General features: G+C 44.3%; 1 protein-coding gene across 7 annotated transcripts in view; it reads left to right on the forward strand.

The window, feature by feature from the left end:
- The window catches only part of UNC13B (unc-13 homolog B), a 212,729-nt gene that overhangs the window by 152,840 nt on the left and 32,703 nt on the right, over nucleotides 1–27,186 (forward strand). For 2 of the 7 annotated variants that reach the window (XM_024995783.2, XM_059889128.1), the window contains exons 11-15: nucleotides 18,990–19,076; nucleotides 21,373–21,419; nucleotides 24,032–24,110; nucleotides 25,801–25,875; nucleotides 26,358–26,577. In XM_024995783.2, coding sequence (XP_024851551.1) covers nucleotides 18,990–19,076; nucleotides 21,373–21,419; nucleotides 24,032–24,110; nucleotides 25,801–25,875; nucleotides 26,358–26,577 — 508 coding nt within the window. Of the gene's footprint in view, nucleotides 1–3,978; nucleotides 7,253–18,989; nucleotides 19,077–21,372; nucleotides 21,420–24,031; nucleotides 24,111–25,800; nucleotides 25,876–26,357; nucleotides 26,578–27,186 lie in introns of those variants that run through there. The other 5 variants (NM_001193239.3, XM_005210089.4, XM_015472522.3 and 2 more) reach the window with 4 other exon arrangements.

Consider the following 27,186-nt stretch of genomic DNA (forward strand, 5'->3'; position numbering starts at 1 on the left):
TCTTTGTCAAGAGCATCCGAGTCTAGGTACATATGTATTTGTTTTATGGTTTGTTAGACTCTTCAGTATAATAAACCCTTGTACTGCTGGCAGGGCACCCTGGGAAGGACACAGAATACCCAGCTCTCCTGGCTGCTATTCAGTCTTCATTCTGGGGTTTTGATATACCAGCCCTCAGAAGGCAGCATCCTTTTCCATGCTACTGTACACCCGCTGAGGGTCTGTCTCCCTTCTTGGATACAGCGCTTGAAGTTTTCTTTCCTTTACCATGTTCGGCTTCTGGCCAATAAATGGAGGGCCTCCTGAGGCCGGTGAGCAGGGGTGGCAACTACAGTACAGGGACCTCTGTTGTTGTTGTTCAGTTGCATTGGACTCTTTGCAGCCCTGTGGACTGCAGTGTGCCAGGTTTCACTGTCCTTCACTATCTCCCAGAATTTGTTCAAACTCAGGGACCTTGCTACACATTTGAGGAGCATCCTTCATTCCCTTTGGCAAATCTCAGCCTTTATACCTGTGACTCTGATCATTGTGTCTGACAGGATTCTCTGTGAGCATTGATAATTTCTCAAAGATTAACATCATAAGAGTACCCCTATCTGCCTTGGTCCTAGAAATTCATTTCCCACCATATTAGCCATACAGCATTATTGGTAAATAGCTCAGGAATGATCTGACTCTGTGGGTGATATGGGGGAGGTAGGTAGGAGACGCAGAGCCCTTGGCTTTCTGCCTTCTGTGTTTGTTTCACACAGAATGAGAGGCTGCTTGATATATGTGCAAAGAGCCCTGGCCTATTCCCAGAGGTCTCCCCTTTGTTTCCTCCAAGCCAAGATTTGGGTCAGAAGCAATTTTACAAGGAATACTCACATTCCTAATGACATTTATTTGATAAGGCAGAGAGAGATGAAAGAACCAGGCATTTCAGAAAGCCGAGAGCTTTTTTCTTCTTGACTGTTTGTGGCAGGCTGGTGCTGATGCGGTGTGATATAAGGGATCTCCTCCCTGACATCGTTCTCAGCTTTCCATCACTGAAACTTTGTTCCTTTTGATTAATTCATCTTGTTTTGGTATGTTCCCTTTTCAAAAGCAGGTATTCCTTGAAAGGGCCGCCTTATTCTTCCCAGCCTTAGGCATTCCTTAGGAAAAGACTGCAGAAAGATATGGTCATTTTCAAGGGTATATGTATGAAGTTTGGAGAGTTGACTTGAGTGGATAGGCCAAGTGGATAGGGCAGCATGACAGCACTGTGTACCTTGAAGGAAACTAGAGGGCTGGCTTTCAGCTGGTTGGGCCCCAAGGCCTCCTTATGCCTTTCCAGTTCAAGTATTACTTCTTCTCGGTGGCCTTTCCTGTCCTGCTTTTGCTGGACTTCCCATCAACTTCCCATTCCCCACCCTGGAATTAGGTGCTTGGTTTTCTATTACAACTTCTGTTATACATGTATCACTATGTGATAGTTTATATGCCTAACTCTGTTTCCAAACTTTAATATATTAGAGAGCAGGAACTGTGTCTTATATTCCTAGCACGTAGCTTAGTGCCTGGCACATTGATTGAATTGATTTAGAGATCAACTGTTTTACTCACGCTTTGGCCCCGGTTATCCCATTCCTGTGGACAGAAGTAGCAAAGAAAGGCTGAAGAAGGAGGGGGCCTTGAGCTGGACATCCTGGCTCTTCTGGTTGCCCTTTCAGCCCATCCTGTCTCCTGGTATCCTATGGCATTCTGAGCAGAGTGACTGGTTAATCCTCTGGGCATCACAGTGAGCTCTGTCCCCTGTTTCCAAACCTAAATAGGTGGATGACTGAGTGGCTTTGGCGCCTTTACAGAACCCACGTCCCTAGGAGGTGATTCTTAAGTTCAGAATTCATCTGGGAGCTGCGGCTACCAATTCAGAAGATTTAGAGGGTTTTGTTTGTTTAGTATGAACACAAGCATCTTTGTTTGAGCCCAGGAGGAGCTGTTCTGGGAGCTCTAGCTGGAAATTTCCTGTTTGTTTCTGATGTATTAAATAGGAAAGCAGGCAGCTCTGCCTTTAGACCTTCAGAATGCCGCAGGAAAAGGCTCTGGATGGCAGCGGCTGTGCCATTGGTCCCCTGTGTGGCTGGCCAGCCAGTGGTGTAGGCACTGTACTCTTGGACCTGGCGAGACTGTCCAGGAAGTTATGCCAGGCCCACCTGGAATACTGATCTGATGGGTAGAAGCAGATAGGCCCAAAGTTAACCTGGCCTGCACTGAAGCAATAGCAGGACAGTCAGCTTCCGTGTTGTTCCTGGAAAACTGCCTCCTCTAGACCAGAGTGGGGCCAGCCGTGGAGGGCCTGGCAGTGTGTTCTGAGCCTCGTCAGCATTAGAAAGGAAGGCTCGGCCCCTGCAGCTGTTCTTCCCCTTCCTGGTGCTTTCAGGTTGCCTGAGGGAGGGCGGCAAGCATCCTGTCACCTGAATGAAATGTTGGGAGTGAATATTTTGCTCTTCCCTTTCCTTACCTTAAAAAGAAAACTTCTAGAAGAAAGACTGACAAAAAGGGACACTGTAATGGTTGTCATCCAGGCCTTGCTGCAGACCGTTAGAAGACACTGAGAAGGCTAGGGGTCTGGGGCTGGGATAGAAGTCATGGTTCGCTCAAATCATACCATTTAGGCAGCTGCACACTAGGCTTAGACACTGGTCTCCCTGCTTGTTTGTCTCAGGGTCTTGCCATGTCAGTAATAATAACTGTACTCCGGTGCTGTGCAGTTTACCAGTGGTCTCTCATTTTATAACATCTCTGTGATGACCTCCCCCACTTTACAGATGAGGAAACTAAGGCACAGAGAGGAGAAGTGTTTAATCCAAGGTCACTGGTGAAGCAAGACTCAAACTTAAGGTCTAGGGATTCTCAGCCTAGTACCACTTGCTCGTGGCTTATACACAGAGCTTCCATCTTGGTTTAGTAAACGGTCTTTCTCCTTTGAGAAGAGCTTGAAAGGCAAATTGCCAGCTCTAGTCTATCAGGCTGGGGACATGGTTTAAAGCTAATACTGGGCACCAAGACCAAATCAGGGCACCCAGACCTTGCACCTTACGGAGAAAAGAGGGGTGGCTTTGGAAATGTAGATTTTCTTCTTTCGGAAGGAGAGAAGTAAGAATTTGAGTCATTCCTGGAATTGGGGGCTTTGATGTCTAGGCAACTGGATCTCCAAACCCGAGACTCAGCAGTTCAGATTGTGCATGTATTGTCTGTCTGTCTGAGTATCTGACTCTCACACACACACATACACACACACACAGACTAGGTTGAGTTGACCACATTACGGGTATAGCTGATCCTCACCCCTTGAAACATTGAAGTAAAGCAGTAATGCTTAAAAAGCAGTAATTAGGCCTCTCCGATGCCTCACAGGATGGTTAAGAGTTCTTAAATGAAGAATTCCTTGATGAAGTAAGAGTTTTTACATGAGCTAGCAAGAAGGGAAGAATGAAAAGGAAATTAATCTAGTCTCTTGATTCTTGGCCTAGTTATTTCCAGTAAAAGAGGTCAGCTTCATCTTTATTTCAAGTCTTGGGACTAGTTCTTCTGGTTCTTCTTAGCCTGGAGAAGTCCAGTGCTTTTAATTTTCAGACCCACAGACTATAGTTGGTGGTCTTCCCCACAAATGATTGCTATGGGAGCAGTCAGCTTGTGTTCTTCGCAGACAGTTTTCACTTTTTAGGGTTAACTTGAGTTAGGAGGAGGCAGGGGTGTTAGAAGATATAGAAATCTAGGTCAAATCTAGAAAATAGAGAAACCATCTCCAGTTGAAGAACAGGAAGGGTAGCGTGTCTCCCACCAACCTATTTGACCCACCCCCAGCTGACCCAGCAGAGCCAGAGAGTACTGGCAGTCCCATGCACTCCCGGCCTCTCTGCTTCACCCTTTGTCCTTTCCACTCTGCTCCTTCCCTACATTCTGCATTTTTCCAGTAAAAAGGGAATGGATTCCCACCCCACGCCCCACCCCCCAGAAGGTAACAATCATCTCTATAAGTTACAGTCACTGGTAGCTTAGTATTTAGGGGCGAGACTGGTGGCAGGTCTTTTTTCACCTTTTTGGAGAACAGCAGAGCACCCTGGAACCCTCTCCAATGTAACCAGCTCCCTGCCTGCCACATGTATTGTTTTCTCCAGGCCATTCAGAGGGTTAGAGCAGCGCTCTGTTACTCCAGCAGTAGACAGCTAGGAAATCACTTTCTTGTCATGGTCCTCTCTCCAAGTGCAGAGTTGCTATCACTAAGCAGAGGGAAAACACTTTGTGCTATAAGCACAGGCAGGAGCAAACCTTTAAGTAGCTGAGTCTTCACCAGAATAACAAACTGGAGGGAAAAAAAAGAAACATTCCATGTCTTGTCTGTTACTGTGTGTGTGATTTGAGGTTTGGTGGTTAAACATCTGTGTGTTCGTTGCTGAGCCTCATGTTGAATTTGTAAAGGTTCAGTCTCTGTCGAGTTCATCCCACCTGTTTCCCAGGTGTCTGTTTCAGTCCTGATCCCTTTGGCATCAGCCCTTGCTCACAACACAAGGGCTTGATCTGATTTTACATCAAAACTCTGATGGGAAGCCAAGGAGAGAGAAGTGACTGCCTGTAACCTTTAAGGCTAGCCTTGGGAGGCAGGTCACTGTTGACTCCTAGAGTCTTAGAAGGTAATGTTCTTATTCCTGCTTGATTCATAGTACCATGCTGCCTTCTGATCCAAGCACACTGTTTTCCTTTTTCACTAGCTGCAGGGTAAGAGTCAAACCAGGATCCAGGGACATGTGCCAGGTTTGAGACCACACATGGGACTGTTCCAGGCATCACTGTGGGCCAAGCCCCAGGCATCAGCCATCAATAATTGCTAAAAATAGACGGAAAAGAGCAGGTCAGGATATTGCCTTCTAACACAATCTCTATTAACCATTCTGACCAGAAACAAGAGGAACAAGCTTGAAAATCCCTCAGACCCTGAGGGAGAAAATGAAGCGATTGTTGCAAGAATCAGAGGAAGAAATCATGGTCACCTTGGGATCCTCCTCCAGGCTTTCCCCAGATAAAGCTAAGGCAGAGACTCTGTGTGGCATCAAGAGCAAGTCCTCAGGCCCTGCTGGAACCTTGCCAGAGGACAGCTTCCTGCCCCCTCACTGTGGGCCTGTAGCCTCCGCCATTGGTGGGGATACAGATGGGGGTCTGGCCCAGCATTGCAGCTTTGGGCAGCAGGCCAGCAGCCAGCTTCCTCTGGGCTCCACAGCCTGTGTTTCAGGGTCTGCCTCTCAGGACCTCTCATCTGCCAGCATTACCAGAAGCTGTCCAGAGCCCTCAGAGAGGGATCAAGCCAAGCCCCTTTTGTCCAGAGGCCTTGGCCAAGGCTGTCGCCATGAACAGCAAGAACCTTTGGGGGATGTAGTGGACTATATCATCAGAGAACTGCAGGGCATCAGCCGTCTCCAAACTGAGATTGCTGAGTTGCGGCAGCACTTGAGCCAAGTCCGAGGTTCGGTGGATGAGGTCTCTAGCTGTGTAGACTCAGTTCTGAGTGAAATAGAAGGCTTACATGTGGGCAGCAGTTCCCTGGCCAAAGGGTGTGTGGGGGGAAAGGCCCAGGAACCCCATGTGGACAGACCCAGCGAGGAAGCCATTCTGTATCTGTATGGACTTCCTGAGCAAGATGGGGAAAATACCATGGAGCTGGCTCACAACTTCCTGGCCAAGCACATGTGTGTTAATGGCATGCAGTGCAATAGGTTCATTAAAGAGGCTTACCGAGCTGGCAGAGCCCCAGCTCCCAGGCCTACTGTTGTGAAGCTTGCCCATCTAGAGCATAGGGACCTCATATTGCAGAAATCCATCCTCTTGCAGAGTTTAGGGGTCCGGATCACCACCAGAGAAGAGCCAAGCCAGCCACCATGCTCTAAGAATCCCCCAAAGGAGTCTCTCTCATCTTTGGAACAACAACTCCAGCATCGTAATTTGAATTCTTTACACCTGGATCAGCCAGTTTTTCAGGTGGAAACGGGGGACAGAGGACCAATAACAGGAGCACATCAAATGAGGGCTCAGAATCAACATAGAGAACCCCAGACCCCTGAACAGCAAGGCCTTTGCTTCCCACCCAAGAATGATTTGGCAAAGCCAAGTAATGAGTCTAAGCAAGGGGGTGAAGTCAGAGGAACATTAGGAAACCCCCAGGTTCTCAGGGGCTCCTGCAGTGAATTGATAGGAAGAGAGGCTTCTTTATCCACCCTCCATCAATGTGAGGAACCTTCCCTAGTGTTAATCTCGAAAGAGGAGGATTCTGGGAAATCCCAGGTTTTCAAACAGTGTAACCAAGGACTTGAAGTATATAAAACAGCAAAAACAGAAAACAACTGCAGCGACAAAAGTGAGACTGGCAGTTGCCTATCACTGTCTGGGTTGCTGAAGACAGAGGACAAACTCCTGGCCTGTGAACCTGGGTTGGATATTCTGAGCGCAAAGCAGCTAGAGGACCTCTTAACAGATAAGTCCAGAAGGTTTGCAACTCTGAGCTGTGACAGCCTGATGGAGGAAATCAGCATTGGGCCCGAGACTTTCAATGACATGGTTCATATTGACTTGAATGAGGAGGAGGAACATTCTGCTCAGGTCCTCAAAGATGTCTTGGAAAAGTCCTCTCGCCTGGGTGGCTCGCAGGAGGATGAAGATGTAGAGATCAAGTTTTACACGAGTAAACTGGGCCGAGCAATTGACCACTTTCGTTCAGCTTTGCAGGGAGTGTTTCAGAAGCTGGAGAACAGTGGGTCCATCACCCCTGAGGACCTTGAAAGCATTGAGAGTGGCTCCCAGTCCGAGAACAGTGATAGACTTCTTGGCACAGTGAGTTCAGGGGGTGCTCAGGATTTCTCACTGGGGAGCCCTGGGAGTCAGGGGAGTGAGAGCATACTCAGCGTGGTGTCTGGTGGAGTGGGCATCTCTGCCCAGGGAGACCAGACCTCTCAGGATCCCAGCAACTCCTCTCTGGCTTCCAGTAACTTGCCTCTTGCATATTCATCGCCAGGGTTTGCTCTGGCTCCGTGTCTGGGAAGTGAAACTTGTTCCAGGCCTGAATCTCCCAAACAGGGCAGACTAAGCCTAGAGCAAGTGTGCACAGAGACAATCTACCTCAACAGATGCATCAGCAATTTTAAAGATGTTCTAAGAGAGAAAAGACTGAGGCAGAAAAAACTTATACACGAGCTAGTACAGAAGACAGACCATCTCTCAGTAGAAGACACGCACCCAGGTATTTCAAGTCTCTGGTGAATGGGTTTGCAGCTGGCTGGGTGTGACATGCATCAGGCCAGCATGAGATCCAGCTTGGTGGTGAGCTTCACAAGGTGATGGGGGAGGTTCACATCTTCAATCAGTCTCAATTACTGGGGTATAGATTTGTAAGTTGATCTTGTGGGAATTAGAGTGACAATTGAAAAGCAACAGAAAAAGAGTTCTTGTCCATAGGGAGCTCCCAGTTTATTGGCAGGAGCTTTAGAAAGTACCTTTTCAAAAGAGGAAGAGCATTTGAGCAAAAATAGTTTATAGCTGCAGAACTTTAGGCTATCCTGGTGTAAAGTAGGTGTGGGGTAGGAGGCAGGAATGGGGGAAAGAGGTATGTTTCTCATAGGAGCTAAGATGCTGATGCAATCCTGTGTTGCATTTTAAAATTATTCTCCATGAGCTTCTTGCTGAGATAAGATTGCCATTTCTCCAACAGCTGATGGGGCTTTTCCACCTTGTGGGCCACTGTGGGAATTTCCCTTATCCTGACCTGTCTCCTTCCCAGTACTGGAGTTGACAGTACAGAACCTTAGTTCTAACTCGGAGCTGTCCAAAAACTTCTTGCAGCGCTGACCCTGCCCAAGAGCCCGACTCTGCTCCCCACTGGTCATATTCCCTTTCTTCCATCTCCAGTTAAAGGCTGCTTACCTAACATTTAGACAATGGAATGGTTTTTGGCTACAAGAATTGAGAAAAGTCTTTTCTGGGCAGCATGGAGATGACATGTAGCTTTAAAATTACCTCTCCCAATCAAAATTATAATAAATTTATCCAAAGAGCATATGCTTTATTCATCTAATTTTAAATGTAAATGAGGTTGTCCTCTTATGCATATAACCTGATTAATCTTTCTAAGGCAAGATTAAAATTATGAAACATATTGTGTTGGCAAAGATGTGAGAGAACAGGTACTCATCCATTGCTGGTGGCATGGGAGTGGAAATTGGTATAACCTCTGAGGAAGGCAGTTGGCAGCATTCATCAGAATTATGTATGCCCTTTGAGACCCAGCACTACTTCCAAGAATATATCCTGCAGGCACATTTTCACGTGTAGAAGGGACATATGTTCAAGGCTATTTATGAGGTATTGTTTTTAATAGTGAAGATTGAAAACAACCTAAACGTTCTTAAGAAAGCCTGGTTAAATAACTTACTGGTGCATCCAAACAATGAAATACAGTACCATGCAGCTATAAAAAGAAAGAGGTACCTCTTTGCTGAAATGGGAAGATATATTGACATATTTCAGAAAACAAGGTGCAGAGCAGTATGTGTAAGATGCTTTGTTGTTGTTTAGGTGCTAAGTCATGTCAGACTCTTTTGCAACCCCATGAACTATAGCCCATCAGGCTCCTCTGTCCATGGGATTCTCCAGGCAAGAATAATGGAGTGGATTGCCATTTCCTACTCCAGGGGAATCCCTGACTCAGGAATCAAGCCCGTGTCTTCTGCATTGGCAGGCGGATTTTTTTTTTTTTTAAACCACTGAGCCACTAGGGAAGCCCATACATTTGTATAAAAAGGAGAGATGAAGACTACATACACAAATGCATAGTTTTTGTTTGTATATATGTATAGAATATTTAACAAAGGAGTTCCCTAGTGACCTAGTGGTTAGGATTCTGGGCTTTCATTGCTGTCACCCAGGATCAGTCCCTGGCCAGGGAACTGAGATCTTGCAAGCCACGTGGCATGGCCAAACAACAACAACAACAACAACCCAGCTAACCAACCAAACAAAAAACCACTAAGATACATAAGAAACTGGTATAGGATTGCCCATGGGAAAAGGTATTAGGTAAAAAACTAGTGAAATGAGATTCTTTTTTACTGTATACACTTTAAAAAATAATTTTTAGAATTTGAATCATGAATGTATCATCATAAAATTAAAATCATATTCCTTTCCAATATCCCTAGAGCTGCTCTTTATACCCTATCAAAAAGTCTCAATTCCTTCACTTGGCATTCAAGGCCACTACACCTGGTCTCTAGTTTACATTTCCAGGCTTATCTTCTGTTGTCCCACGGTCCTCCACCTGGAAGGAATCTTCAGTCTCACAAATTCACCTTGTACTTTGTTTTCAGCATATCACATATACATGCTTACTTCTAGCTTGAGGTGTTATGTTTGCCACATCAACCTAGGAAAATTTACTCAGTTCTTCAACATACAGCCGAAGTTTCACTTGCTCCAGGAAGCTTTCTATAATTCCTCAGATACAAAGGGTTTTGGTCTCTCTTTAACTTTGCAGCCCCTTTTCTTTCTTCCTGGGCACTTAGAAATTTTTATATTGGATTGGCTAAAAAGGTCATTCAGGTTTTTTCCATAAGATGTTACAGAAAAATCCAAATGAACTTTTTGGCCAACCCAATATTGTAGTAACAGTAGAAACAACTCATATCAAAGCAGTACTTCCTTACTAACTCTTTTAACTGTAGTGGGAGTCAATGTTAGCCTGAGTATCCAGAACTCTGGGGCTCAGTTCTTCAAGTTGCAATGTTTCTCTTCTGGGCTGACATCCTAGTGGACCATGCAGGAACTTGTGACAGCAGCAGAAATAATGAGAAGAAACTATTGTGAAACACCAGTAAGAGATCAAGCCAGAATTCTGGGTGCTTTCCAAGATCCACTCTGGTCTATGGGCTACAGACGGGGTGGTAAAGAGGCTATCGGGCAGTGGCAGCATCCCTTCAGTGCTAGATCCAGCCTGACTCCAGCACCATTCCTTAAAGCACAAGGAATAGAGCAAGGTAAATAAGCACGCAGGCAGGCCTCTGGCCAACACTTTCTGGCTGTAGAGTCCACAAGAGGAGTCACGCTAACCTGGTAAACTGATTCAATACAGTAGTGACTGCTACCACAAGAAAGATTTGAAAAAGCTTTCTTCACTGCTCTGCTTGAGACCTTTTCCAGTCTGAGCTTACTCAGAACAATGTTTTCAAAACTGACCAATGTTGTAGCATGTATGGGTGCTTCATTTCTTTTTGTGGCTGAATAATATTCCATTATATGGAAATAGCACATTTTTGTTCATACATTCGTCAGTTGATGGACATTTTGTTGTGCGCTTTTTTTTACCACATTTTTGGCTATTATGAATAATGTTGCTGTTTTTTTGTGGACATATATTCTGATTCTCTTGTGTATATACCTAGAAATGGAACACTGGGTCATATGGTAACTGTGTTTCACATTTTTTTTGGAACTTCTAGACTATTTACCAATGTGGTTGCAGCGTTTTGCATTTCTGCCAGCAGTGTATGCAAGTTCAAATTTCTCCACATCCTAGCCATTGTATTTTTACTAGAGCCATCCTAGTGAGTGTGACTGGTATCTTCTAGCTTTGATTTTCATTTCCCTAGTGGTTAATGAGGGAGAAGGCAATGGCACCCCACTCCAGTACTGTTGCCTGGAAAATCCCATAGATGGAGGAGCCTGGTAGGCTGCAGTCCATGGGGTTGCTAAGAGTCAGACACTACTGAGCAACTTCACTTTCACTTTCCACTTTCATGCATTGGAGAAGGAAATGGCAACCCACTCCAGTGTTCTTGCCTGGAAAATCCCATGGACGGAGAAGCCTGGTAGGCTGCAGTCCATGGGGTCGCACAGAGTCAGACACGACTGAAGCGACTTAGCAGCAGCAGCAGCAGTGGTTAATGATGTTAAAATATCTTTTCATATGCTTATTGGCCAGTTTTATATTTTCTTTGAAGAAATGTCTATTTAAATCCTTTATCCATTTTAAAATTGAATTGTTTGTCTTTTTCTGTTGAGTTGTAAGAGTTGTTCATATGTTCTGGACATCAGTTCAGTTCAGTCGCTCAGTCGTGTCTGACTCTTTGCGACCCCCTGGACTGCAGCATGCCAGGCTTCCCTGTCCATCACCAACTCCTGGAGCTTGCTCAAACTCATACATTAAGTCATTGATGCCATCCAACCATCTCATCCTCTGTTGTCCTTTTCTCCTCCCACCTTCAGTCTTTCCCAGCATCAGGGTCTTTTCCAGTGAGTCAGTTCCTCACATCAGGTAGCCAAAGTATTGGAGTTTCAGCGTCAGTATCAGTCCTTTCAATGAATATTCAGGACTGATTTCCTTTAGGACTGACTGGTTTGATCTCCTTGCAGTCCAAGGGATTCTCAAGAGTCTTCTCCAACACCACAGTTCAAAAGCATCAATTCTTTGGCCCTCAGCTTTCCTTATAGTCCAGCTCTAACATCCATACATGACTAGTGGAAAAACTATAGCTTTGACTAGACAGACCTTTGTTGGCAAAGTAATGCCTCTGCTTTTTAATGTGCTATGTTGGTCATAGCTTTTCTTCCAAGGAGCAAGCGTCTTTTAATTTCATGGCTGCAGTCACCATCTGCAGTGATTTTGGAGCCCAGGAAAATAAAGTCTGTCACTGTTTCCCTTGTTTCTCCATCTATTTGCCAAGGAGTGATGGGACCGGATGATCTTAGTTTTTTGAATGTTGAATTTTAGGCCAGCTTTCACTCTCCTCTTTCACTTTCATCAAGAGGCTCTTTAGTCCCTCTTCACTTTCTGCCATATGAGTGGTGTCATCTGCATACGTGATGTGTATCTGAGGTTATTGATATTTCTCCCAGCAATCTTGATTCCAGCTTGTGCTTCCTCCAGCCCAGCATTTCACATGATGTACTCTGCATATAAGTTAAATAAGCAGGGTAACAATGTACAGCCTTGACATACTCCTTTCCTGATTTGGAACCAGTCTGTTGTTCCATGTCCAGTTCTAACTGTTGCTTCTTGACCTGCATACAGTTTTCTTGGCAGGCAGGTCAGGTGGTCTGGTAGTCCCATTTCTTAAACAGTTTTCCACAGTTTGTCATGATCTATACAGTCAAAGGCTTTGGTATAGTCAATAAAGCAAAAGTAGATGTTTTTCTGGAACTCTCTTGCTTTTTTGATAATCCAACAGATGTTGGCAATTTGATCTATTTCCTCTGCCTTTTCTAAATCCAGCTTGAATATCTGGAATTTCTCGCTTCATGTACTGCTGAAGCCTGGCTTGGAGAATTTTGAGCATTACCTTGCTTGCATGTGAAATGAGTACAGTTGTGCAGTAGTTTAACATTCTTTGGCATTGCACTTCTTTGGGATTGCAATGAAAACTGATCTTTTCCAGTCCTGTGGCCACTGCTGAGTTTTCCAAATTTGCTGGCATATAGAGTGCAGCACTTTCACAGCATCATCTTTTAGGATTTGAAATAGCTCAACTGGAATGCCATCACCTCCACTAGCTTTGTTCATAGTGATGCTTCCTAAAGCCCATTTGACTTTGCATTCCAGGATGTCTGGCTCTAGGTGAGTGATCACACTGTCATGGTTATCTAGGTTGTGAAGATCTTTTTTGTATAGTTCTTTGTGTATTCTTGCCACCTGTTAATATCTTCTGCTTCTGTTAGGTCCATACCATTTCTGTCCTTTATTGAGCCCATCTTTGCATGAAATGTTCCCTCAGTATCTCAGATTTTCTTGAAAAGATCTCTAGTCTTTCCCATTCCTTTGTTTTCCTCTGTTTGTTTGCATTGATCACTAAGGAAGGCTTACTTATCTCTCCTTGCTATTCTTTGGAACTCTGCGTTCAAATGGGTATATCTTTCCTTTTCTCCTTTGCCTTTCGCTTCTCTTCTTTGCACAGCTATTTGTAAGGCCTCTTCAGACAACCATTTTACCTTTTTGCATTTCCTTTTCTTGGGGATGGTCTTGATCCCTGCCTCCTGTACAATGTCATGAACCTCCGTCCATAGTTCTTAAGGCACTCTGTCAATCAGATCTAATCCCTTGAATCTATTTGTTACTTCCACTGTATAATCTAAGGGTCCAGATAATAATGACGTAAGGACATAGGTCCAAATAATTTGTAAATATTTTCCCCCAATTTGTTTGTTGTCTTTTTATTTTCTTTATGGTATCCTTTGAAGTGTAAATGTTTTATTTTTCAGAAAAAATTATTGTAATAAAATATAGAAAACATAAAATTTGACATTTTAGCCATTTAAAATTCATTCACATGACCATCACCATGTGGTCATCGCCACTATCTAATCCCCAGAACTTTTTCCATTTTCCCTAGCTGAAACTCTGGTACAGAGTTCTGGTACATGAAATTAACTCCCTGTTCTCTCCTCCCCTCAGCCACTGGCAATCACCATTGTACTTTCTGTCTCTCTAAATTTGACTGCTCTAGGTACCTCATATAAGTGTATTTGCACAATATTTGTTCTTTTGTGGCTGGCTCATTTCACTTGACATAATGTCTTTGAAGTTCACCATGTTGTAGCATATGTCAGAATTTCCTGCCTTTTTAAGGGTGAATGATATTCCATTGTATGTATATATACTACATTTGTTTATCCATTCATCCATCAGTGGACACTTGGGTTTCTTCTACGTTTTGGCTATTGTGAATAATGCTGCTATAAGTAGGGGTGTACAAATATCTGTTGAAGTTCTTGCTTTCATTTCTTTTGGGTATATGCACAGGAGTGGCATTCTTGGATCATATGGTAATCCTGATTTTTTTTTTTTTTTTTTTTTTTGAGGCATTGCTGTGTTGTTTTCTACAGCAGCTGTCATTGCACATTCCTAACAATAGTGCACATAGGTTCTAGTTTTTCAACATCCTTGCTAAATAACACTTGTTATTTCCTGGTTGGCTTTGTTTGGTTTGCCATCAGAATATGGGTATTAGAGTACAAAAGTTTTAAATTTTGATGAAGTTCTATTTATCTATTCTGGTGTTGATTTTGCTTTTGGTTTTATAGCTAAACCATCCTCTAATTCAAGGTCACAAAAATTTACTCATACTTTTTTTTCCTAAATGTTTCATAGTTTTATTTAGTGCTTATGTTTAGGTCTGTGATTCATTTTGAGTTAATTTTTGTGAATGGTGTGAGACAGGGGTCCAGCCTCCTTCTTGAGCATGTGTATGTCTAGTTATCTCAACACCATTTATTGAAAAATAATATTCTTTATCTGTTGAATGGTAAAAATCAACTGGCCATAAATGTAAGAGTTTACTTCTAGACTACCAGTTCTAGTCCATTAATAATCTTTAGTCTATTTTTATGCCTCAATTTCTTTCTTTCTTTTTTTTTTTTTTGGACATGTGTGATGTGGGATTCTTAGTTCTCCGAAGTGGAGATCAAACCTGCATCCCCTACATTGAAATTGCAGTCTTAACCACTGGGCCACCAGGGTAGTCCCTAGATTCCTTCTTTTTGAAATACTTTCTTCATTTGGCTTCCAGAATACCTCTCTGTCTTGTATCTCCTCCAATATTATTGACCGTTTCTTCTGGAGTCATATTTGCTACTACCTCCTTATCTTCCCACCGTTGTAGTACCTCACAATTCAATCCTGACCACTACTTTTTATTTATACTCACTTCCTAGATAATCTCTTTCAGTCTCATGATTTTCATAAGCATTCCCAGATTGATATCTGGCCCAGATATCTTCTAGGAATACCAGATTCCACATCTACTTACACCCACATTTCCGTGTGAATAGACATCTCAGATTAGACATTTTCAAAACCAAACTCCTGATCTTTCTCCGTAAACCCTGCCAAACCTACTTTCCCTATAGTCTTCCTTACCAGTAAACGGCAACTCCATTCTTACAGCTAGCTGCTCAGACCCAAATCCATAGTCATTCTTTTTTTTTTTTTTTAAACCACATTGTTTTGTTTTTTATTTGCTTGTTTGTTTTCAGCTGTGCTAGGTCTTAGTTGCGGCATGTGGGATCTAGTTCCCTGACCAAGGATTGAACCTGGGCCCCTTGCATTGGGAGCATGGAGTCTTAAACACTGCACCACCAGGGAAGTCCCCATAGAGTCAATCTTGACTTCTCTGTTTCTTTCATAAGCCATATCCAATCAGTTATTAAATTCCATCTGCTTTGCCTTTCAAACGTATTCTAAACCTTAGCACTAACATCTCAATCTCAGTCACCATTTTCTCTCGTCTAGATGATAGTGGTAGTCTTGCTGATCTCCCGGTTTCTACCCTTGTCTGTCTGCAGTCTGTTCTCCCCAGCCATAGTAATCCACATAAAACACAAGTCAGATCATATCACTTCTCTGTTCTGAACAGAATGAAAGCCAAAGTGCTTATGAGGGCACTATTTGAAATGATCCTCTAAGGCAGACTTGTTCCTTCACACCAGCCATGCTGTCAGCTCAGACTTTACACTTGCTGTGTGTTCTGACTGGAATACTTTTCTCTTTGCATTCTGAATAGCTTTTTTACTAATTTTTCTTCATATCTCTGCTTAGATGTTCTTTTAGCAATGAGGCTTCCTGACAATCATTTATAAACTTTTCATAGCATAACATCACCACTGGGGACAATATCTTTTCCCCTTACCTGGATTTTTCAGCTAAGTCCCTATCATTTGTGATCAGTTCAGTTCACTTCAGTCGCTCAGTCGTGTCTGATTCTTTGCGACCCCATGGGCTGCAGCACACCAGGCCTCCCTGTCCATCACCAACTCCTGGAGTTGGTCCATCAAGTAGGTGATGCCACCCAGCCATCTCCTCCTCTGTCGTCCCCTTCTCCTCCTGTCCCCAATCCCTCCCAGCATCAGAGTCTTTTCCAATGAGTCAGCTCTTCCCATCAGGTTACAGTATACATAGTTCCAGATTCTGGAACCAGAGTACCTGTTTCAAATTTTGGCTTTGCCGCTTGCTGTGACTTCAGGCAAGTTTCTTAACATCTCTGTGATCTTCATTTTAATCAATAGGAAAATGGAGATTATAACAGTATTTACTCAGAGTTGTTGTGAGAAGTAAATGAGCTTACTCAAATAAAATGCCAGATATATATTGTGTTCACTTGGTGTTCGCAGCTGTCATCATCTTCACCATCATTACTAGTTGTCTGTTCCTCCTACTAGAATAGAAGCTTCTTAAGATCACAATTCACTGCTCTAGCAGCATGAGAACAGCACCTAATGTGAAGTAGGTTCTCAGTGAATATTTAAGGAATGGAAGTCGTGGTACATATATACAATGAAATATTACTCAGCCATAAAAGGAACACAGTTGAGTCAGTTCTGGTGAGGTGGGTGAACCTATAACAGAGCCTGTTATACAGAGTAAAGTAAGTCAGAAAGAGGAAAACAAATATCTATATATTAATGCTTATATATGGACTGTAGAAAAATGGTACTGATGAACTTATTTGCAGGGCAGGAATATAGGCTCAGACACAGAGAACAGACCTGTGGCCACAGCAGGGAAAGGAGAGGGTGGCATGGATTGAGAGAGTAACATTGACATACGTAAATTATCATGTGTAAAACAGATAGCTAATGAGAAGTTGTTGTATAATACAGGGAGCTCAACCTGGTGCTCTGAGACAACCTAGAGGGGTGGGATGAGGTAGGAGGGAGGTCCAAGAGGGAGGGAACATATGTATACTTATGGCTGATTCATGCTGATGTATGGCAGAAACCAGTACAACATTGTAAAGCAATTATCCTCCAATTAAAAACAAATTTAAAATTTTAAAAATTTTAAAAAGAAATGAATCCTCACAATAACTCTGGGCAATCACTAGTCTTATCTTCTTTTTAAAGATAAGGAAATGCAGGCTCAGGTAAGTTGAGTGCCTCAAATCTTTGACTCCAAAGTAATGGAGTTAAGATTGTTTTAACAGTGAGGAAGTGTGTGTCTCGTCCTTATCAGATGGACTATCTGGAAGAGTAAGATTATTCTTAGGGATCAGAAATTTTCCTGCAAAGCAGGTGTTATATAGACATGTATCACTTAAATTGAAAACTAAATCTGAGTGGAAAAACCCTAAGGTATTTTAAGAAGTTAGGAGGCACAAAGTGTTTGATTCCTAACAAGAAAAGATATTTTTAAGTTATTAATAAGAAAATGTTTGGCCAGGGGTTGGGACAAACTGAAGGGACTAGTACAGCAGTTCTTTGGGGTCTGGAAAATGGTACAGGCTAAGAGGCCTATCTTTTCTCTTAGGCAAGACACATGTCTTTAGAAAGGCTGTTGTTTTCTAAGTTCTGAATTTCAAGTTCCTTTTACTACATAAAAACACTGGATGTGCTAAACCCTCAGACTACAAAGGTGAAATAAAATATATATATATAATTCTTGCTCTCAAGAAATTCACAATATGTAAAGGGAGACATTTATACAGACAATTAACAATGAAACATACTGACAACAAACTGTCATAGAAGTGTGTACACAAAAGCATGGGTACCATGGACGCATAGTAGAGAAGCACCTAATTCTGTTTTTGAGAGGAAGGCAGATAAATTTTCAGAGACATTAATATTTGATCTAAGTTTTTAAGAATAAGTCTGAGTTCACCCAATCAATGCAAGAAGCTAGGTCATGACAATATATTGACTTTTCTTCTTTAGGCATCGTGGGGAACTCTGGGAAGAATAGAAGGACACAACTGAAGCAACTTTAACATGATATGTACAATATATTTAAGATAGTGGAGGAAGAGAAAAACCTTTTCAACTCGAATCACAGGGTCAGTTCGTTGCCTAGCTTTCTTTTTCAAAGGGAACAGAGTGTTCCCAGGAAGTAGGGAGTATATGTAGTAGAAGAGACAGTTCCCTCTCCCAGAAATGTTTTTTTAATCTCACCCACTTTTCTGCACTGTTTTGGAAGATTCCTATTCCTGAATCTCTTCTGTCAAGTCAGGTGACCCATTAGGTAATCAGAAATAGCTTGAAAAATTGAGAACTTACTAGTTACCATGACTCTCCCTTCTACTTGTTTGTTATGTAATGTCAGTGAATCTTTATTCAAAGGGATGGGAAAAAAAGAAAAGAGGGGCTAATGGGTCCAGATAATGGACTTTGCTTAGAGAAGGAAGCCTCTGTCAAGCAAGTGTGGCCTAGAAGGCTGTGTAGTGTCTGGCAAATAGGAAAGGAGTAATTTCTGGACTTTATTCTTCCTCTCCTGTGGTTTGCTTGGGTCCTTCTGGAAGTGTCAGTTTCTCTTGATGTATTGTTCTAAGTTTGGTAGATAATCAAACCTGGGATTGCAGCCGTGGTTTTATCATTCAGATCATAGTGACTTAAGTCATAGTGACTTGATAAGGACTTGGTGCCTCCAAATCTATGGGCACTGAGCCTCCAGGTCCTGGCCTTACTTCTAGGCCCTAACTTGGCCTAACTTAACATAGGCTCTGGGAAAACAGGCCAAGGCTTATGGGGCAAAACACGTAGCCAGCCTGTGTTAGAAAAGGGAGAGGGCTCAGCTACCCGGCCTTTGGGGTTCTCAGACTTAGCCCAGATTCAGATGAGCTCATGTAGCTCCTGAGGAAGGAACCTGCTCTGTGTTCAGTCGGTTCAGATGGCCTGTGGGAGTGCCCCTTGGTAACACAGCTGGCCTTGTGGCCCCGGTGGCCCTGACCCTGCATGCAGACCACTTTGGAAAGAGGGGAAAGGGTGGCTGAAATTCCCAGGCCGACTTGGTCCTTTGGTTTTTGTAGCCAAACCTGTTCTAAACTAAAAAGCAGGGGCAGCGTATACAGGTGAGGATTCCGGGAGCCAGGCTCTGAGCTGCCGGGTTGTTAGAGGACTTCTCCGAGCTCTCCTCCATGTCCCACGAGGTTAGCTCTACCTGGTTTAGGATGAATCTACTAACCTCTCTGCCCTTTTTTTTCCTGCTCTTTCTCTCCTTGCAGAAGGAAAGCGAGGAGCCCTTCAGGTTGTGCTCTGGCCCTTTGGGGCCCCTTTGTTGTTGGTTCTCTCCCCTCCCTCCTGAGTACAATGTGTGTATGTGTGTGTGTGCACGCATGCGTGCTTATGAGCTGTGGCTCATGCAGCCGGTGTGTTTGTCCTGACAGCAGTTTGTGTGCATGCTCCATGCCCGTGTGTGCTCCTGCAGACACCCGTGGAGCCTTGTGAGGATGTGTGTGCCTGTATGGCACACATTCAGTGTAGCATGTGTGTGCTTACCCTTGTGCTCAGTTTGACCCCCCCAGGCACTGACTGCCTTCCTTTTTTCCTACTTTGCACAGTGTGTGTCCATTTTCTACTTGTGGCTGCCGACTGGCATATGCTGTAAACCCTCGCTGAGCCCAGCATGCATATACACTTTGTATTTGAGAGCGGGAGTTTTTGTAGGCTTTTTGTGCCTCTTGCTTGGGGCCTAAATGTGAAAGTGCTTTGTGCTTCTGAGCAGGCTTCCTGGCCTCTCTGTGAGCACAAGGGTCTGCAGACCTGTGGTGTGGTTTCCCCACACCATGAGAATGTGTGGTGTACTAAAGCTCTGTGCCTACAAGCACTGGTTCCTCAAGATGGTAAGGGTGCGCTTGCCGGTGATTTGAGCCCTGGTGAACACCGAGTCCTCCCCCAAATGGGTGTGCATGCTCTGTATCTCTGTATGCGGGATCCGTGCTCACCTATGGTTCCTCAGGTGCAAGTTGTGTCTATGAATGTACCTCCTATAGGTACTTTGTTGAGACCTGCTCTCATTCCCCTAGCCCTCCTGTGCCCTGTGTGTGCATGCTCTGCACTGTGTCTGCAGGCTTCTGCAGACCCACTGCCCCCTCTAAGCACAGGAAATGTGTATGATCTGAGCCTGTGAACCCTGGCTGCCAAAGATGTTTTGTGATTTTGTTTCCTTACGCCCAGTGGCTTCTGGCAACCACCTAATTCTAGGTAGGAAGTAAAAATCTGCTGAGTGCAGTGACTGTTTCTAAAGGGAGGATAAGTTGGTTGGTGGGATCTGGGGATTTAGGAATGGGCTGCCCCTCACAGGAACCATAGGAGACTTGATTCAACCTTCTGACTGACTTTTGGGCCTGGCCCTCCCTCTACCATTTCATCCCACTCATAGAACCAGGGTAGGAGGCAGAAGCAGCGAAGTGTGGTCACAAAGGGCCTCAGGCAGTAGGCAGATAGGCTTGATTAGAGCACAGGCAACCTGAAAAGGATCTTAAATCCAAAGTGCATCTTGAGCTTCCTGCTGGTCCAGGGTCACTCTAACCCACTTTTACATCACCGATTAGCTTGTCCTACCTCTTTTTCACTCTCTTGCCTCATTTTGTCTATAACTCCTCCCATCTTTAGCCCTCCCAAAACTTCACCCCCTGTCCAGAGCCTAACAGCGTACCTCTGCCTCCCTTGATCTGGAGCTCCTTTGCTCAGGATGGCTAGCTGGAATCCAGATCCCAGGAGTCAGGGAAGTCATTGGGGGTGGAGGAAACAAGGAGGAACAGAAAGCCCCAGACCCGCGAGTACTGTCTGTTGAGCCTAAGTAGCAGGTGCCATTGGTCCTCTGAAAGCCCTGGCAGCTTTGGAACTCTCTGTACTCTGCCTGAAGGATTTGCTTTGGATTTTTTTTTTTTTTTTTTTTTAACAAAAAGCTTTAAAAAGTATTTTCCAACAGTTCCTTGCTTGAATTATTTGGTGCTTCAGTTTTCAGCTTCTTATTGTAGAGTTCATAAAATTTGCAAGAATGGTAATCCAAGTATCTAATCTGCCCTGTATTCTTTTGTTTTATCGAGTTTATCAAATGTAGAGCATACTCAGTGTCAATAAGTTATAGCTTCAAGGACCCTAGGCCAAGTCAAATCACAAGATGAGACAGGAATCCAGAAAGACCAGGTCTGACTCTAGGGCAGCCAACAGAACTTAAGAATATAGCTGGAAGACTGGACTCTATATGAAGTTGTCCTTTGGCTTTAGTGAGGCCTGGAAGCCTACACGGGCCCTCTCTTGGCCCATGCTTACTGTTCTATACCAGTGGATATGTGAGGGGGCTCTACATTCTGGCAGCTCTCACACTCCCAGTGGACCTTAGTCCTGGGTTCTCTGTGAGCTTATATCCTCCGTGCTCACTGGGGAGAAGGGAGATGAAGTCCTACTCACTTCAGCTGCCTGCTTGTGGCCCTGGCTGGTCAGGGAACTGGCTTCCACCTCAGGCCGGCCATGTCACCACACGGTGTATGTGACCTGTGCTGCTCTGGGCTTCCTGCTTCACTGCTCACTGCCTGACCAAAGAAATATGGCACTCTCCCATCTTTCCCAGGAGCTAACTTCTCTCTCTTTCTCTCTGTAAAGATTCCAGATGGTGGTGATCCCTGTATGCCCCAGTGGCTTCCAGAAGGGTAAGTGTGGCACTTCAAGGTTTCTGTGAATCTTACAGTCTCTTATGCTGCTTTAGCTTTTCCCTTGGGAAGCAGGAGAAACAGCTTCATCAGCTGGATTCTGGAGAAGGAAGAGGTTCCACTGTCGAGACGATTGTTTCTCCGGGGCAGAGGAGAGGACGCTGCAGACTGATTCCCCAGAGACGGAAGAGAGAGCTTTGCAGAATGGTTCCCCTGAAGCAGGGGAGGGAACTTTGGGGCTCCCCATCCTTATTTCTGGAATTTCTGCTGTATCGCATCATAGTGGTGGTATGCTCTTTATGTATAAGGATGAGAAAACTAGAAAAATATCTGCATTTAGAACTGGTTTCCTTCTATTCCACTGTTGATAGTGTAATTGCTTAGCTTGCTGCTGGCCTCAGCTGTTGTGAGTCACTTACTTACTCCATTCTACTATAGTGAAGACATAAGTAGTATCCTTGACGAGCTCTGTGGGTTCTGTTTGTGTTTCTTGTCTGGGAGTTTCAGACCCATGTGATTGCACCAGAGAATCATTTTAAATTGTTCAACTGCTATGACTTACTGTTATTAAGAGAGGAAAGTGTTTAAGTGCCTGCACCATCTCTACCCTCCACATACAGCTCTCAAGACCGTTAGGCTCTTCCTTCTGTCCTTGCCCCTCAAAGTCCTGACGTTGAAGTTCTCAGTGGCTGCCTCCTCTTCCTCATCACCAGGGAAGAAAAAAGATTAGATCAGAAAGTTATCAACTATATTTTTAAATGCTTCTTTTCCTTTTAATATGTCTTTTTTATAGCAAGAGTTAGTCATGTGAATGAACCACTCTTCTTTTGTCAAAAGCTCATTTGTGTTGCCAAAAAAAGACACTTCTTGGCTTAAGGTATACATTTTATAGTTTTCAGAATTAGCCACAAATTTGTGGCATCAGTTGCTTCTTCAGCAGCCCTTCTTCAGGGCTTTAGCATTTTTCTTCAAATAATTTTAAACTTCATACATACCAACGCAACATAACCAGGCTATTTTTAAATGGAGCCATGCAGGGATTTTCTAAATGTCTCCCTGTTGTCATCTTTCCCTGCCTTCAGCTTAGTCCTTAGAAACTGTCACAAGTTTCAAACTTTCATAGGTGTGGTGGTCTCATTGAGAACAAAGCTCACTGCCCATATTCAGGAAGCTAGATGATTAGAAATCAGCATAATGGGTTGCCTGCTCCAACTCCTAGCCTTGACCTAATTTGTGGCTCCATTTTTTGCCCATATAGCTAGCAGTATGTACTTATTCTTCTGTGATATTTCTCTTTTCACACCAGCTGTGGTGTACAACCCAGCCACCCTTCTTTCCCCGCTTCATTGCTTACATGAAAACCAAATACCTGAGTTAATTTAATTAAAGCTCAGAAGGATAGTTTCTGAAAGGTCAGAGAGGTTTTTATAGTTCCTCTCATTTTATGGAAGTGACACCAAGATCCAGAGAGAGGAAGGAATTTTGGCAGAGGATACGTAGTGAATTAGTAGAAGAGTTGGGGATAAAATCCAGATTATCTCAATGTAAGAATGATGTTCTTTTTAGGAAATTCTCTGTATTTTTATTGTGTATTGTTATATGGAATAGCAGGCAAAGAACAGAAAAGTTAATAAGTATAAAAAAAGTATAAGAGTTTTAGAAATCTCAAGTTGCTCATAGGCTTCCCCAGTGGCTCAGATGGTAAAGAATCTGCCTTCAATGCAGGAGACCTGGGTTTGATCCCTGGTTGGGGAAGATCCCCTGGAGAAGGGCATGGCAACCCACACCAGTATTCTTGCCAGGAGAATCCCATGGACAGAGGAGCCTGGTGGGCTATAGTCCATGGGGTTACAAAGAGTTGGACATGACTGGGTGACTGACAATTTCACTTCACTTTCAGTTGCTCCAGCTGTAAGTTTTTTCTTGGTTTCTGTTGATGTGACCATAGGGCTAGGCCACACTCTGAGTCACTTAGCTGTTTCCTTCTTAAATGGTCTTTTTTCCCCTCTAAATGATCTTTTGGAAGTCTCTCATCTACTTCCCCTGCCTCCATTTGATTATGCAGGCTCCTGTTTCCATAGAGACTTTTTCTTCAGGAGGCTTGGATAGACAGAACTGGGGACTCTTCCTCAGGGTGGAGAAGGTCTGTTTCTACATGTTCTTGTTTGTCAGTCTTGCTCACCTAGGCAGCACCTCTTCTGTAGAGCTATTCCTGAGCTCTATTCTAGCACAGGTCTGGAAAGACTTAACTTTAGGCATGAATGTCTCTGGCCTGAGTGTAGGGAGAAGCTATCTTAAGCATCAGTTCCCACCTTTTATGGAGCACAGGGGTCTTCAAATAAACAAAGGCACCTTGGACTGGCATAGTGTGATAAAAGAGCTTTCAGTCCTTGGCTAAAACCTTAGAAGGAGACTGAGAGCAGATTCCATTGTTTGTCATCCCATGGCTTTACTTCCCTCACTTTCTGTCCTCCTTTTTCCTCTTAAAGGCCCATGGTGAGGGTCAGTTCATCCTTCTTTGGGGAGAGGATGAGCAAGGAGAATGGAACATTGAACCTGCCAGTAACTCAAGGGGAGACTAAAGGTCCTGACATATTTTCTTCTCTCCTCAGGCCAGCTGGAGGGCTCTATGGCATTGACAGCATGCCGGATCTACGCAGAAAGAAGCCACTGCCGCTTGTCAGCGACCTGGTGAGTGAGCAATCTTAGTGAGCTGTCAGGAATGGAAGTGGGGCCTTCAGCGACAGGTATTAGTCTGATGATCAGTCATTTAAAGCCTCACTGAGACTTAGTGATGGCTTCAGTAGGACCTCGTATGATCTCACTGGGGTTAGAGTGGCACCCAGGTACCCTAGAGTCTCAGAGCCAGATGTTGAGTAAGACTTGAACCCTTTTTCTTATTACCATTTTCTATTCCTGGTTTTTTCCCCCCTATTCAATCTATTTGATATTTTTTGTCTACTCTTTTTTTTATTTTTCCTCCATATTGTGCTCTTTTTTCCCTACCAGTTTCTCCCTTCTTGACTGACTGAATACAAGTATCCTTGTATTTCTCTTCATCATTTCTTTCTTTCCTTCCCTTTCCCCCTGCTATTGATATGTCTTTCCCATCTCCTCCTTTCTAGTGCACCTCTTATCCCATCAACACTTCATCCAGCTGGCTGGTTGAAGATTATGTCAACTTTTCTTGATTACCTTCTTTCATTGTCTTTCATCTCTTCTTTTTTCTCTTCTTTCTTTCTATTTTCCCTGCTTTTTCTTACCTTCTCCCTCCTTGCTCACCATTTTTTTTTTTTGCTTAACCGAGTGGATGTCAGTATCTTACTCATTTCTTGTTTCCCGTCCTCTGTCTTTTAACCTTGTCCATATTTCACTTTATGGCATGACTCTCCTTCTAGGCCTTGGGCCCTGGGCAGCTGTCTGGGTTGGATACAGTGGATAGAGGATAGAGACAGAGGGGACTGGGACATATTTCCTGCTTTGGACTTCAGGGAAGAACCTCTCAGTTGTGTCTGAAAGCTTTCATGCCCTTGTGGGGTTTTAACATCATGTTGTTCCTTTTTCTGCTGTCCTCTGCGCAGGCTATGGTGAGTGTCTCCAGAGCCCATTTCCATCCTTTATAAAAGCCCGAATCTCGACCTCCCTGGGCACGCCCCCACTATTCTTGCTGCTCAGGCTGATGTAATGAGTTCTGTCTGCCTGGTGTCCACTGCCTTAGGGAAACCGTGTGCCGCTCTGGAGGCTGCCCCTAAAGCTCGGGCTTGGCAGACTCATGGGCCTTTCTAGCAGGGCATCCTAGACCTCATGTGTAACCCCCTGCCCTGCTTGATTTCAGTGAGGCTACATTGCCCCCTTTCACTCAGTGCCCTGCTCATTTGGGCTGTTGGCCTCCACAGCTACCTGGGATTGTGTGGGCATGGGCTAGTGCCCAGGACTGGAGATTTAGTATAGCATCATTGTTCCCAGTGATGGTTCTTGAATGCAACTCTGGCAGAGTTTTGTGTCTGTCCTGTTCTTAATGACCTGTTTCATACTGTAATTCTAGACTTTTCATTTGCCTCTGCCTTTCTTTGGGGCAGATACCTAATGGGGTCAGATACCTAAAAATGTTGGAGGAAGGAGAAACTCTTAGATGACAGGTACCCTGAGAGAAGTGCTGTTCTGTTCTATCATTGTTAGAACAGTTCCCAGAGGGCCTTGAGTTTGAATCTTAACCTCAGGTACTTGTTACCCATTACCTGTGGAGAGTCCCCTGTGAATGACAGTAAAAATAGAAAGTAGTAAGTTATCCTCAAATAGCTTTGGTCACTGAAACTCCCTCCCCGGTACTTTGCCCAGCCCTTGGTAGTAGCCAGGGCTGACAGCAAGTCTTCTCTCACAGTCACTGGTCCAGTCCCGGAAAGCAGGCATTACTTCTGCAATGGCTACACGCACCTCTCTCAAAGATGAAGAGCTGGTAAGTGACCCTTGGGCTTTCATGAATCCACTCGCCTATGGCCCAGTGATCATCTCTGTAGCCATACACGGAATTCAAAAGTTTTGGGTGGAGTCTGTTAATGAAACAGATATTATAGCATCAAGTTTTCCACACTGGGAGAAGCAAAGGTCCAGACCAGGGGTAAACCTAAATCTCATGTTGGAGTACGTGACCACTCATGTCAGGGATTTATGGTGAGCCTAGTACCCTCTGTTTCCCTAAAGAGCCCGAATGCTGGGGCAAGGCTCAAATCTAGCATTCAGGTCATGGATGTGCTCCTCGGATGACCAGGAGCACATGATGTTGGGGCTTCTTTCTGCTGGGCTAGAATGTGGGCCAGGCCAGGCTGAAGCATCTCCTTGGCTGCCAGAGGTCTTGATAGCCATGCACTGGGCTTAGTAGTGGTATCTCTCAGCAGAGAACTAAAGTCACTGATGGATGATGGGATATGTGTTTTTCAGAAATCACATGTGTATAAGAAAACCCTGCAGGCCTTAATCTATCCCATCTCGTGCACCACACCCCACAACTTTGAGGTGTGGTCAGCCACCACCCCCACCTACTGCTATGAGTGTGAAGGCCTGCTCTGGGGCATTGCCCGGCAGGGCATGCGCTGCAGCGAGTGTGGAGTCAAGTGCCATGAGAAGTGCCAGGACCTACTCAATGCTGACTGCCTGCAGCGTGAGTACACCTGTGGGATGACAGGTGGGGGAGGGGGCTTGTGGGCAGCAGGGCCTCTCCAACATAGTCTGGCAACAAGGAACCAGGATGGCTGAGCCATCATCCCTCCAATTTACCTGACTCTGAAGCTCTTTCCTTTTTAGAGAAAGTAGGTTCCTAAGTCAAGAGATATTGCCTTTCCCAATAACTTGTCTTGTAACAAGGTCTTGTAACACTCGCTTAAACACCTTTAGGAAAAATTCATTGAGCTTCCTATGGCACTTGGATGGAGTTAGAATCTCTTCCAGGATTCAGGTGATCCCAGAGGCTCTACTTGGGTATTGTACACACCACGATGGCTGTATTGCCCAAAAAACTAGAGTATATTTAATCAGGGACGAGAACTAATAGGAAGAGAGAGTTCTGGGGTTCTAGGCCTCAGAGAGGAGCCTCTGAAGGTCTAGATCTCCAGACTCAGGGAAGGTGGAATTTACTCCTTGCTTCTAGGTGGAGATTTTAGACGTTAGTACCAAGAACAGAATCTTCAAATGGATGAGGCAGAGGTCCAGAAGGAGAATGTGTGGCTCCCAAAGCCCTTGCTAAACATGTGACTTGTGCCACCATCTGAGT

Source organism: Bos taurus, chromosome 8 (assembly GCF_002263795.3).
Source record: "Bos taurus isolate L1 Dominette 01449 registration number 42190680 breed Hereford chromosome 8, ARS-UCD2.0, whole genome shotgun sequence".
NCBI classification, from domain to species: Eukaryota; Metazoa; Chordata; class Mammalia; order Artiodactyla; family Bovidae; genus Bos; species Bos taurus.